This window comes from Argopecten irradians, chromosome 2 (assembly GCF_041381155.1).
Source record: "Argopecten irradians isolate NY chromosome 2, Ai_NY, whole genome shotgun sequence".
NCBI classification, from domain to species: Eukaryota; Metazoa; Mollusca; class Bivalvia; order Pectinida; family Pectinidae; genus Argopecten; species Argopecten irradians.
Genome location: NC_091135.1, coordinates 64,694,622 through 64,708,665, shown reverse-complemented (window position 1 = coordinate 64,708,665; position 14,044 = coordinate 64,694,622). Strand labels below are relative to the sequence as shown.

At 35.9% G+C, this 14,044-nt stretch overlaps 1 protein-coding gene across 1 annotated transcript in view; it reads left to right on the top strand.

The window, feature by feature from the left end:
- Positions 1-74: 74 nt before the first annotated feature.
- LOC138316223 (proteasome assembly chaperone 2-like) overlaps positions 75-14,044 on the top strand; it is a 31,037-nt gene continuing 17,067 nt past the window's right edge. Inside the window, exons 1-5 of the mRNA XM_069257815.1 lie at positions 75-261; positions 5,854-6,025; positions 6,163-6,221; positions 8,187-8,305; positions 11,024-11,230. Coding sequence (XP_069113916.1) covers positions 199-261; positions 5,854-6,025; positions 6,163-6,221; positions 8,187-8,305; positions 11,024-11,230 — 620 coding nt within the window. The 5' untranslated portion in view covers positions 75-198. The remainder of the gene's footprint in view (positions 262-5,853; positions 6,026-6,162; positions 6,222-8,186; positions 8,306-11,023; positions 11,231-14,044) is intronic.

Genomic DNA, 14,044 nt, shown 5'->3' with positions numbered 1-14,044 from the left:
AATGATTTAAATAAACAATTTAACGCAGACTGATGGTGTCGATCTGAAATGTGAAAGCGTCAGAACTAATTTCACGTGTGCAGTACGATTCATAATGGCGGCCCCCTTGTGGTGCATGACAATGCGTTTGTTTACATGACGTGATATTTCCCTCTTTGTGTAGACACTTCTCAGAAATAAACATACATCGGAGAAAAAATGTTTATACAATCGGACCCCAAAAGAAAACTACGGGAATGGCAAGACTACACGCTGATTGTGGTAAGATCGATCATTTGCACTATTTGTGTGATCTATGTTTTCCTCGGGACTAACAGACTAACTGACTAACGGGAACATCATCCAGTTCAGTTATTGTGTTTAGGATTCAGAATAACTCCCTATGTTTATTTCATGTTTTAAAACAAGAAACTGATAAAAAAAACAATTTGAACTTGTCATAATTTCTACGTGTATCTACGTATACACTACTCCCCCTTTCTAACGTGTTCGCCCCCGAACACAGACCAACCCAGGTTCTGTTTCCAACGAAGCCTAGCTCTCATGCAATCTTGTTTAGCTTTCGCTTGGAGTGGTCTACGGCACCAAATGTAACAGGGCGAGAGTAGTGTGCCGGCAGCAGGGCTCGAACCCGCAACACTGAACTTATTGGTCCGCCGCTCTACCGACTGAGCCAAAGGGAAATTCCCCTAGTATGAAGCTAGAAGGCGACTGTATCACTATGTACAATTAAAACCTGCTACACCACTACCCCCTTTCAAACGTGTCCGCCTCCGAACAAAGACCAACTCAGGTTCTGTTTCCAACAAAGCCTCTCAATCTCGTATAGCTTTCGCTTGGAGTGGTCTACGGCACCAAATGTAACAGGGCGAGAGTATTGTGCCAACAGTCATATGACAGAACTTTTTGTAACTTGACCCAGAACTTTAACCTTTCGTTGAATGAAACGTCATTCAATCCCACCAAAAAGCGACATTACATTTACCGGAATGACATGATTTTTATGATATCGAAAATCTTGTAAGTTATTGTATTCTTCTTGGCTTATAGGAAAGGCATGTATTGTAAAGTAATTCTTTGATGTTTTTGGAGTATTTTTATATTGTTTCAGTGATATTACACACTGAATAGAATTACTGGTACTTTATGCGAATGTGCATATACTTCCCACATCCTTCAGTTTTAGGAATGATTCTTTTCCTCCGCATCAAAGAAGCATCCCGCTTCGAGCGAACCAAGTAAATATCCGGCAATTTGCTTTCATTTTGAATGTCATAATGGTTGTAGGATAAACAGAATACACGGTATATAAATACTGTGTCATCTCGCCTTTCTTAAAGGATTTGTGCAGCCAAAATTTTTTTTTGATAATACGTCAGGATATTGCTTTGGATGAATGAAAAATCAAGTCCCACCCAAGGAATCGACTAGCTTTTAGCGCTATCGGTTGGTTTTGGTCGTGATTTACGGGTAGTGCCGACAAGGGTTCAGAGATAATGAGCTAGGCGGTCACGTGGTCTTGTGATGTCAGAGTAGTCCGCGGCTACACAAGGTAAGCCTAGTACTATACATCTATACAGCACATGTACGTATACGTATACGTTAGATCTACAATTTGAGTTTTTCGAGTAAATGGTTATTCTAGCTTTATGATGTAGATATTTTCAGTTTCAAAATATTCCATTTACACCATTTCAAACATTCAAACAAATATATATCTAACTTTAGATTAGATAATCAGCCCAATTTGATAGCGATATCAAAATGATGTTCGGATCAGTCTGGACTGAGATTTAGATAGAATATTATGTAAATTTCTGTGTAATAAAAAAAACAGTATAATGTAACACTATCTTTTTACGAGTAAAATCACAAAAATAAGCACGATTATATCTATGATGCGTGTTTTTATTATCCCCCGCGAAACGCGTTTGCGGGGGATATTGATTTGGGCTCTGTCCGTCCGTGCGTCCGTCCGTCCGTCCGTCCGAGTATCGTTTCCGGGCTATAACTCCTAAACCGTTCAACTTGGCTACACGAAACTTTCTGTACATGTTAGGCTAGTGCTCTAGTTGTGCCTTTTGCTAATGGGAACCTTTCATTTTCGATACTTTTTCTGTTACCATGGAAACTTATTCAAAAATACCATATTATTAAAGTTTCCTTTCTATTCCGGGCTATAACTCGAAAACCGTTCAACTTGGCTACACGAAACTTTCTGTACATGTTAGGCTAGTGCTCTAGTTGTGCCTTTTTCTAATGGGAACCTTCCATTTTCAATACTTTTTCTGTTACCATGGAAACTTATTAAAAAATACCATATTATTAAAGTTTCCTTTCTATTCCGGGCTATAACTCGAAAACCGTTCAACTTGGCTACACAAAACTTTCTGTACATGTTAGGCTAGTGCTCTAGTTATGCCTTTTGCTAATGGGAACCTTTCATTTTCGATACTTTTTCTGTTACCATGGAAACTTATTCAAAAATACCATATTATTAAAGTTTCCTTTCTATTCTGGGCTATAACTCGAAAACCGTTCAATTTGGCTACACGAAACTTTCTGTACATGTTAGGCTAGTGCTCTAGTTGTGCCTTTTTCTAATGGGAACCTTCCATTTTCAATACTTTTTCTGTTACCATGGAAATTTATTAAAAAATACCATATTATTAAAGTTTCCTTTCTATTCCGGGCTATAATCGAAAACCATTCAACTTGGCTACACGAAACTTTCTGTACATGTTAGGCTAGTGCTCTAGTTGTGCCTTTTGCTAATGGGAACCTTTCATTTTCGATACTTTTTCTGTTACTATGGAAACTTATTTAAAAATACCATATTATTAAAGTTTCCTTTCTATTTCAGGCTATAACTCAAAAACCGTTCAACTTGGCTACACGAAACTTTCTGTACATGTTAGGCTAGTGCTCTAGTTGTGCCTTTTGCTAATGGGAATCTTTCATTTTCAATACTTTTTCTGTTACCATGGAAACTTATTTAAAAATACCATATTATTAAAGTTTCCTTTCTATTTCAGGCTATAACTCAAAAACCGTTCAACTTGGCTACACGAAACTTTCTGTACATGATCTTTTAAATTATTCTTTTAAATGTCATGTTACTGGAGAGCGGATATATTGTTGTATGAATTTATTCAAGGACAATACTTAGCTCTGTTCAAATAGTTAAACCTACATGGATGACAATATCAAGATTTAAACTCTTAGTTACAATGAGCTTCATTTATTTTATGTTTGAGCTTTCATACACAACTGGGCGCGGGGGATAATGCCAAGCTTTGCGGCTCCTTGTTTCAAACTTCTTCCATAACGATGCAAAAATGGCACAGTTTTTGAGTAAAAATAAAATGTAGACGGTTGTCAGTTATGTGATATTGGAGTAACAGTACCGATCTTATACCAAAAATAACATGTATAGCTATAATGTTGCCTTTGAAACTTTATCCATAATGTTTACTAAAAAGCAGAAATACATCAATGATATTTCTGATATAGGTTTTATAATTACAGTATAAGTGTAGATTTTGAAAAAAAAACCAACATTACTTGAAAATTATACTAATCCTTAAAATAGCCTATTCATTGTCGATCCTTTATTCATTGTCGATCCTTTTGTATATCATACCGAGATTTAAATAATGTGATATATGAACAAAAAATAAAATAAATAAGTATATTTAGTGTGGTAATGCTGTAACCCTTCTTATATGACTATACATGTACATTCGAAACGGTGAATATACATGCTTAGAATTCTTACTTATACCTTAGAAATTACGGAAGATTGCTATATATGCCACGATTCCGTTATTACAGTACTTGACTGGAATAATTTTTAAGGTTAAACCTTTAGTTGAAATAGTTCTTAGAACCATTTTTGTTTCTAAATAAGTCAACTTCCATTATTATTTTATCTGTGTACGACATATATATATATGTGTCTGTGTGTAATATATATTCCTAGGTATGATCAGGGATATTTTATTTCCATTTGCTTTTACATCTTCATTTTAAAAAATTAGGTGACAATCAAATACCTAGATCATAGATGTACGGTGTTTCCATAATTCAAATCACGATCCAATTAACGGATGTCCTAATCTGATTGACAGTAAGACAATACCAAATACCCGATATAGTCCACTGATTAGCAAACTGCCCGCGGCCAGGTAATTACAGGTGAGTTCGATGAATGGCATTGTATACAGGTAAACAACATCCTGGTCCAGGTATTACATAACCATCAAATCAAAGGCATGGCTAATTATACATCTATATCGGTGTATCTATTCGTATATCGATTAAAAATTGAACGCGACCGCACTGTCTTTAAAAAATAGTTTGCTTTGCTTAATATTTCAATATTTTGATCTTTTATGCTATCAAAAATAAATTCTTTCTACCACATGTTGAAACGTATTACGGTATTGTAATAAATGTATCTCAATTTATTCGGTTACAAACACAACACAATGTTTGTAATAATCAATCATCGGTGTGTACGTACGTCAAGCATCATATCCATGATGCTTTAATCAAGGATTTCTTTACTTGTTATACGTAAAATTTCATTTTACAGTCAAAAACTTTGCAATTCACAATGTATCAAAGATACAGACTACAGGAAAATATTATCTAATTAAAGCTTATTCTTTGCTGAACTCCTCGACAAAAGAAATCCGAAACTTTTATTTCTGTGCGGATTTTCTTTCATAATCACACGAAGATACCTGCTACTAGAGCATAAATTAGAGTATTTGAAACATCGAACTTCACTCTTTTAGTTATTTATATTCGAGCCAAAGTTATTGTACGATTAACTTCACTCAAAAATAATCATAAAACATTGTTGATCGACTTTTCCTGTGACCGTCGATATAAGTGATAGCACATCAGTTATAGTACAGCTATAAGCCACGGACTATTATGACGTCACACGCTTTAGAGCTAGAAAATATGCATAATCGGGTGGTCTGAAAATTTGACCTCGATATCGACGGCTTATGGGTTATTCCGGTCGCGCGCGGTACGGAGAGGTTTCTACACATGCTTATAAAGCCATTTCCAGCATAAACTGAAATTATCATTTTTGACTGCACAAATCCTTTAAGTCTCGCACCGAAATAAAACTTGTATTGTAAGATACTAACCATGTATTCTCTATATATTTAATGCATGCCTAAGATGAGACTCAGAGATATTTATCAATTGACAGTCGCCAAACATTTGATAACAGAACAGGAATGAGTCGATCATCGGTATTAGATCATTCAACTACATGTAGAGTGTTTGAACCCATATCTGGCTGGGAGCAGGCGAAATAAGAACATGCAATTTTGTGTAGTTGTATCCTCAGAGGCAAAGACTTTTAGGGGTCCTGGTTCAAACACTGGTCTGGTTGCTTCATTTTCTCTTCTCTTTAGACTCCTGTTACATATTAGTATATCTCAGGAAAGATTATGCATTAAAACTATCTAGGCAATAGTCAGAAATATGAAAGTGACACAATTCTAAGGTTTTCCTTGATAAGGGCCAAGTTGGCCCCATGGTTAAATGTTTTGACATTTATCCAACACTAATAGTCAACTTATAAGGCATCTGTTTGAGACTTTTTATTTTTACCTTGGACTAGTTTTATCTTTTTGGGGATTGGCTGTCAGGGTTTTAGACTTGTCTGAATCAGTAAATTCGGCCACCTTCATATTAACTATAAATATTAATATAACACAACACAGGCTAACCAAATTTTTGTTTTAGTCTCAAACACATGTAATGACATTTATTTCATTGATTTTAGATTGAGTTATTGTACAATAATGTGTTCTGATGTTGCAGCCATCAGTGTCTGTTGGTAATGTTGGACAACTAGCAGTAGATCTGTTGATATCTACACTATGGATGGAAAGGGTAGGACATATTCATCATGAAAGCATCCTTCCTCTGGTCGGCAATGATCCATTCGCTCACGAAGACTTTAATGACTGTAAACTTGTAACAAGCTGTGATGGTAGGTCAAATTTCAAAGGGCAAATGAGTTTTCTTAATGCTATATTTCAGTAACCTGATGGTCTGTTTCAAATATATAAACAAATTATAAAAAAATATGTGTTCTGGTGTGTAAACTAATGCATGTTTTTTTTTCAGTCTACGAAAGTATTGAACATAAGGTGGTGGTGATTCAACAAAGGGCTCCCTTTGTGCGGGTAAGATGCAATTAAAATCTAATTACAGTTAGACTTGTAATTTCGCTCCACTTCGATGCTCTATGATTCAATTCAAGATCTAGCAACTCTCCTTATGAGGTCATCTCAGCATGACCCCTATGATTAGCTTATCAGCATGTTGTGTTGTATATATATTCTTCTAGTTTAATCTTCAGTGTGGACAGCTCAGGGGCGTAGGAAGCGGGGGGGGGGGCAGGGGGGGCAACTGCCCCCCCCGTTCCCGAGGACGGGGGGGCAAACATGTCTTTTTGCCCCCCCATTTTCGCCGACTGAAATTTTCTAAAAATGCTTATTTGAAAGAAAAAAGGGTCCTCCTGCACATTTTTCGTACTTCATTCTAGAAAATTTTCCGCTGTGCAGCGCATTTCCTAAAACGTTCAAGCACATATTGTCAAACCTTAAATAGTGAAAATTCAATACACAAAAACTAGACTAAAAATGTCCATCAAGGGATTCTATGTACTATTTAGAAAAATGTCTCTTAAAAGATCAATTTGTTTATATGTCTTAGCGAAACAATTAATTCATTTTTTATGTTACACAACAATGTGCCGAGAAGGGTTGCGTAGTGTTATGACGACACAATTATCATTTCTAAATGCAGGTAGCTTTAAATCGAAAAATTACCATGTTAAGAACGCTTTATAATCATTAAACTTTATCGTAAAACTCATCTCAGCCATTCTAAATCGTAATTTTTTTTCCCGGGGCAGACCCCCGGACCCCCCTAACACCAAATTCTCGTGCCTTTGGGCGCTCACAAATTCATCAAAATGCATCGTAAAACTCATCTCAGCCATTCTAAATCGTAATTTTTTTTCCCGGGGGAGACCCCCGGACCCCCCTAACACCAAATTCTCGCGCCTTTGGGCGCTCACAAATTCATCAAAATGCATCGTAAAACTCATCTAAGCCATTCTAAATTGTAATTTTTTTTCCGGGGGAGACCCCCGACCCCCCCAAACACCAAAATCTCGCACTTTCGGGCGATCTCAAAATCATCAAAATACATAAAACTCATCCTGGGGGTCACCCTCAGACCCCTAACAAAACACAAAAATCTCGCGCCTTCGACGCTCACACGCTAATTTGGCCAATTTGCGTTTTTGTTAATTTCCTTTTAGCGACCCCACTGTCTATAAATGTGTACAAGGATTAAATTTAGTGATATATGAAAAATGTACATAAAGCATATATTATATGGTTGGGAGTTGAATTAATCTCCTCTCGTAAGGGGGGGTTGGGGTTGGGGTTACAAAATATTGAGGACCTTTGCCCCCCCATGACGTTTCATCTTCCTACGCCACTGCAGCTCTCTTGGATGTATAAATGGCTACTAGTGCATCCCGAGATGTTTCAGATTCTAGGCCAGGGGTCATGTTGAGGTTACCTGAACGGAGAATTATTATATTTTGTATTGGAACGTATCATAAAGCATCATAGTGCTGCAGAATTACAAGTCTAATATTAAAGATGCTCCACCATTGAAAAGTTAAGCTTATAATTTTACTTCAAGTTAAAAATATGAAAAATAATTAATTGCATCCTGAAAAAATTCCGTGGCACTATATCCAATATAGAATGAAGTAATGATTGCGCATGCACCAAATGCGAAATAAATTATTTTATGTTATTTTTTTGTGTTAATTAGGCATATATATACAAAATTAAACACTAATTATTGTTCAAATGATGAATATCATTTATGCTCTACTATTTTTACAGCAACAATAAATAGCACTCATAGATAACAATCACAAACTCCTTCCTTCCTTTAATTCCTCTTTCTCCCTTTGCTTCCCTTCTTTGTCTCTCCTTTAGCATTTAAAAACGTATGCAGCATGTCCCGTTGAGATTTCCTATGATTGAGAATGTGAAGGCATTTACTGTGTCTTACAAACTCTGACTATGTTACATGTTGTTATGTGTGTCTATCTAACACAGGGTAAAAGGGGCCTGTATAGACAGTGGCTGAAGGAGTGGATCACCAGTAAGTCCTTTGCTAAGCTTGTTATTCTGACCAGCAGTCATAGTGAGGAACGTCTGGACATACAGCTTCAGGGGTAAGCTTTCAAATCAAGATAAAGCATATCTAGCAGAGAGATGATTATTTACAATGTTTAAATTCTAAAAAAATGAATAATCAAATACTGAATATCAATTGTAATGTAGAATGCAGACTCTATGCATGAAATTATCTATACGTTCATTCTCCACTAATTTGCATGTTTTCAGAAATAAAAACATAAAATATGAAAATTGAAAACAAAGTTCTTATGTATTGTCATTTGTTTGGCAAATATCACTACTTTTTAAATCCATAAGGGCTGGCTCCTATCTTTACTTATAGAAAAGTTATAATTGTTACAGTCAACCATCATATTTTGGTAAATAACAGATACGTGACTTTGTTAAAATGAACTAAATTGAGGTTTGTCATTAGAAATGCCACAAAATATAAACTTTAACTGAATTTTTGCTTTGGTTTTGGACTTTTGTATTTTGTTTCTATATTTTTCCTTATTATCAAACTGTACTTATATCGGCATAAGTACATGTCAGTAATTTTTTATTTGTATAAATCACAAATTACTGTATAGGACATTAAAATCCTGCTTTAAACAGTAACGTATATGTTACAACATACTTAATATATGACTGTAGAAATCTGACAGGATTATTATGTTTTTCTGTTTCATTAATTCGTCAAAATGCATCAAAGAAAATGTACTTTTCAGCGGTTTCACTTCTCTGCAGTACTTTAGATGATTTTTGCCTAAATTCGCAGCGGTAACATATCTGTTCTCTTGGGATATATGTCTTTATGAAGTATTAGAAAATAAACAAATTCAATAACACGAATCTGCTTCAAAACTTGTAATCAAAACTACAACATCGAAATTATCAAATGATAGATAAAAACTATTAAAAGTGGCGTCGATGAAGGGATGATTATGTTTGTACCATATTGGTAACGTATCTGTCTACACCGATTCTCATTGACTGCGGATGGTTTCGGCGTTCTTGTCATTAAATTGGGGAAAAAACGACCCGCACAGCTGACAGGTTGATGTGATAACTCAGGATAAACAGTTCGTCTGATATTATTGGCCAACGAAACCTCACTTGTCCTTTGTTGATGTTTTTTGACATGAAGGAAAGGAATAAATCATTCTCATTGTCCTCGCCTTCCTTCACCTGAGAAACGTATCAGTCTCCATCATATTTGATTGCCACAAACAATCCTAAACTTAAATTTTCTGACCATTTCTAGTCTGAAACAAATTGCAACAAATGAAACCAAGTTCACTCAAATTGGAGTTTACATACAAAAGAACAAATATATTACCAAATATGACAGGTACGTTACCAAATAAACAGATATGTTATTTCATGTTTATATATCACATTACCGTATCATTAGATTAACAAACATTCTAACAATATCTGGCTATAAAATGTATTTGAATTAGTCGATGTAACACTATTTTTATTATTAGTTTTACACTAAATATTAGAGTTAACGGTACACCTTTCATCAAACAGATACATGATCTTTTATACCAGATACGTTACTATTTTGATATGTGATTTATACATTTAACAATTAACTATATACCTAATAGCTTAATCAATACAGCTAACTAGTGTTAGAAATCATGTGATTATTGTCAGAAATGTATATATATGTTACTATGTACAGGTATATACTAAAGGAAAGTAAAGGTTTTTCTTATTTCGAGTTTCCCAACACTGGCAACACAACGAATCTTCCCGCTAATAAACTATTGACAAACTCTCGGACACTTGCCACGTGGTTAAGCTAATTTCGAATGTTTTTATGACAAGCGTGAGAATTTCTGTCGATATGGGTATTTTTCCATAACGTATCTGTCGGTAACGTACTGACCGACACTAACCCCTCTCATCATTTAAATGACACTGTGTGAATTGTCGACCAAACCACAAACATTGTAACACTTAGTATAATATACTTTTCAAACTGTGATGTGAATTTATCTCTGTGGGAAAGTGGCATCTTATGTTATCAAGTACATAGTAGTAACGTATCTGTTGATGTCGTTGCGTAACATGTATATTTTCAAGATTAGATCGCACCTGTCCATTTAATTGTGAATGGATGTGTCCATGTCATAAAGGTAAAAATAAGTATACAAATTAAAGTTCATTATCACGAAAAAAAGTGGACATTTGATAATATATCAATTGTGTACATGATTTTATTTGTTGGTAACGTATCTGCCAGCATAGTTTGTGACAATGATAAAATGAGATATAAAAAAAATATCTAAGCATTTTGTGTGCCAATATTTGTCTATTCTCATTGCGTATGCTAATATCTATGATATGATAGGAAAAAATGTAACATTTACCCATTTACTTAGTCACAGATGATTTATGAAATACATTATAGCTTAAGAGGACAGTCGAAATTCGTCACAAGAGCCATATTTAATGTGATGATGAGAAAAATCTTAATTGGTCCGAGGAACCACACTTGATTATTTTCGAAAATCAATCAATACATTTCACGTGTGAAACAAATATTATATACAAACATGATTTTTAAGTCTCGATATTGATAGAGGACACTTTATAATGGAATTTGTACGTTTAGTGGAGAATAAACAATAGATTCCCTATTATCATACCATTAAGCAAGTTTTTAAAACGATTTCTGATTATTAGTGAAGTGGAAGACTTTAATCTTATTGTTGTCATATACTGGTAGATTAATACTTCACACAATCTGTTTAAAGTGACCAACTCCGTTTTCTGGCCTCTAAGTCCATGGAGGAATTGACGACTGGCCAAAGGTTTAGGACTTCTCCACTGAACTGGATGGAACTAGAACGCAGACATACCTTTCCTGCACCAACCCCAGAGGAGCTGCAAAATGGACTAAAACAGCCTGACTGTATCTATATACCAGGAGGGGGCATAGCAAAGTCCTTACTGCAGGAATGGTAAGACAGGACAAATATAGAACAGAGCATAGCTATGTCCTTATTGGAGGAATGGTAAGATGGGACAAATATAGAACAAGGTATAGCTATGTCCTTACTGGAGGAATTGTAAGACAGGACAAATATAGAACAGGGTATGGCTATGTCCTTACTGGAGGAATGGTAAGACAAGACAAATATAGAACAGGGTATGGCTATGTCTTTACTGGAGGAATGGTAAGACAAGACAAATATAGAACAGGGTATAGCTATGTCCTTACTGGAGGAATGGTAATATAGCTAAGTCCTTACTGGAGGAATGGTAAGATGGGACAAATATAGAACAGGATATGGCTATGTCCTTACTGGAGGAATGGTAAGATGGGACAAATATAGAACAGGGTATGGCTATGTCCTTACTGGAGGAATGGTAAGACAAGACAAATATAGAACAGGGTATGGCTATGTCGTTACTGGAGGAATGATAAAATGGGACAAATAAAGAACAGTGTATTGTTAAGTCCTTACAAGAGGAATGGTAAGACAGGACAAATATAGAACAGGGTGTGGCTATGTCCTTACTCAAGGAATGGTAAGACAGGACAAATATAGAACAGGGTATAGCTAAGTCCTTATTAGAGGAATGATAAGACAGGACAAATATAGAACAGAGTATAGCTATGTCCTTACTGGAGGAATGGTAAGATGGGACAAGTATAGAACAAGGTATAGCTATGTCCTTACTGGAGGATTGGTAAGACAGGACAAATATAGAACAGGGTATTGCTAAGTCCTTACTGGAGGAATGGTAAGACAAGACAAATATAGAACAGAGCATAGCTATGTCCTTACTGGAGGAATGGTAAGACATGGCAAATATTGAACAGGATATAGCTATGTTCTTACTGAATGCAAATATAGAACAGGGTATAGCTAAGTCCTTACTGGAGGATTGGTAAGACAGGACAAATATAGAACAGAGCATAGCTATGTCCTTACTGGAGGAATGGTAAGACAGGGCAAATATTGAACAGGATATAGCTATGTTCTTACTGAATGCAAATATAGAACAGGGTATAGCTAAGTCCTTACTGGAGGAATGGTAAGATGGGACAAATATAGAACAAGCTATAGCTATGTCCTTAATACTGGAGGAATGGTAAGATGGGATAAATATAGAACAGGATATAGCTAAGTCCTTACTGGAGGAATGGTAAGACAGGACAAATATAGAACAGGGTATGGCTATGTCCTTACTGGAGGAATGGTAAGACAAGACAAATATAGAACAGGATATAGCTATGTCCTTACTGGAGGAATGGTGAGACAAGACAAATATAGAACAGGGTATAGCTATGTCCTTACTGGAGGAATGGTAAGACAGGACAAATATAGAACAGGGTATGGCTATGTCCTTACTGGAGGAATGGTAAGACAAGACAAATATAGAACAGGGTATGGCTATGTCGTTACTGGAGGAATGATAAAATGGGACAAATAAAGAACAGTGTATTGTTAAGTCCTTACAAGAGGAATGGTAAGACTGGACAAATATAGAACAGGGTATGGCTATGTCCTTACTGGAGGAATGGTAAGATGGGACAAATATAGAACAGGGTATAGCTATGTCCTTACTGGAGGTATTGTTATACAATGGAAATATAGAACATGGTATAGCTAAGTCCTTACTGGAGGAATAGTTAGACAAGACAAATTTAGAACAGGGTATGGCTATGTCCTTACTGGAGGAATGGTAAGACAAGACAAATATAGAACAAGGTATAGCTATGTCCTTACTGGAGGATTGGTAAGACAGGACAAATATAGAACAGGGTATTGCTAAGTCCTTACTGGAGGAATGGTAAGACAAGACAAATATAGAACAGAGCATAGCTATGTCCTTACTGGAGGAATGGTAAGACATGGCAAATATTGAACAGGATATAGCTATGTTCTTACTGAATGCAAATATAGAACAGGGTATAGCTAAGTCCTTACTGGAGGATTGGTAAGACAGGACAAATATAGAACAGAGCATAGCTATGTCCTTACTGGAGGAATGGTAAGACAGGGCAAATATTGAACAGGATATAGCTATGTTCTTACTGAATGCAAATATAGAACAGGGTATAGCTAAGTCCTTACTGGAGGAATGGTTAGATGGGACAAATATAGACCAAGCTATAGCTATGTCCTTAATACTGGAGGAATGGTAAGATGGGATAAATATAGAACAGGATATAGCTAAGTCCTTACTGGAGGAATGGTAAGACAGGACAAATATAGAACAGGGTATGGCTATGTCCTTACTGGAGGAATGGTAAGACAAGACAAATATAGAACAGGATATAGCTATGTCCTTACTGGAGGAATGGTGAGACAAGACAAATATAGAACAGGGTATAGCTATGTCCTTACTGGAGGAATGGTAAGACAGGACAAATATAGAACAGGGTATGGCTATGTCCTTACTGGAGGAATGGTAAGACAAGACAAATATAGAACAGGGTATGGCTATGTCGTTACTGGAGGAATGATAAAATGGGACAAATAAAGAACAGTGTATTGTTAAGTCCTTACAAGAGGAATGGTAAGACTGGACAAATATAGAACAGGGTATGGCTATGTCCTTACCGGAGGAATGGTAAGATGGGACAAATATAGAACAGGGTATAGCTATGTCCTTACTGGAGGTATTGTTATACAATGGAAATATAGAACATGGTATAGCTAAGTCCTTACTGGAGGAATAGTTAGACAAGACAAATTTAGAACAGGGTATGGCTATGTCCTTACTGGAGGAATGGTAAGACAAGACAAATATAGAACAAGGTA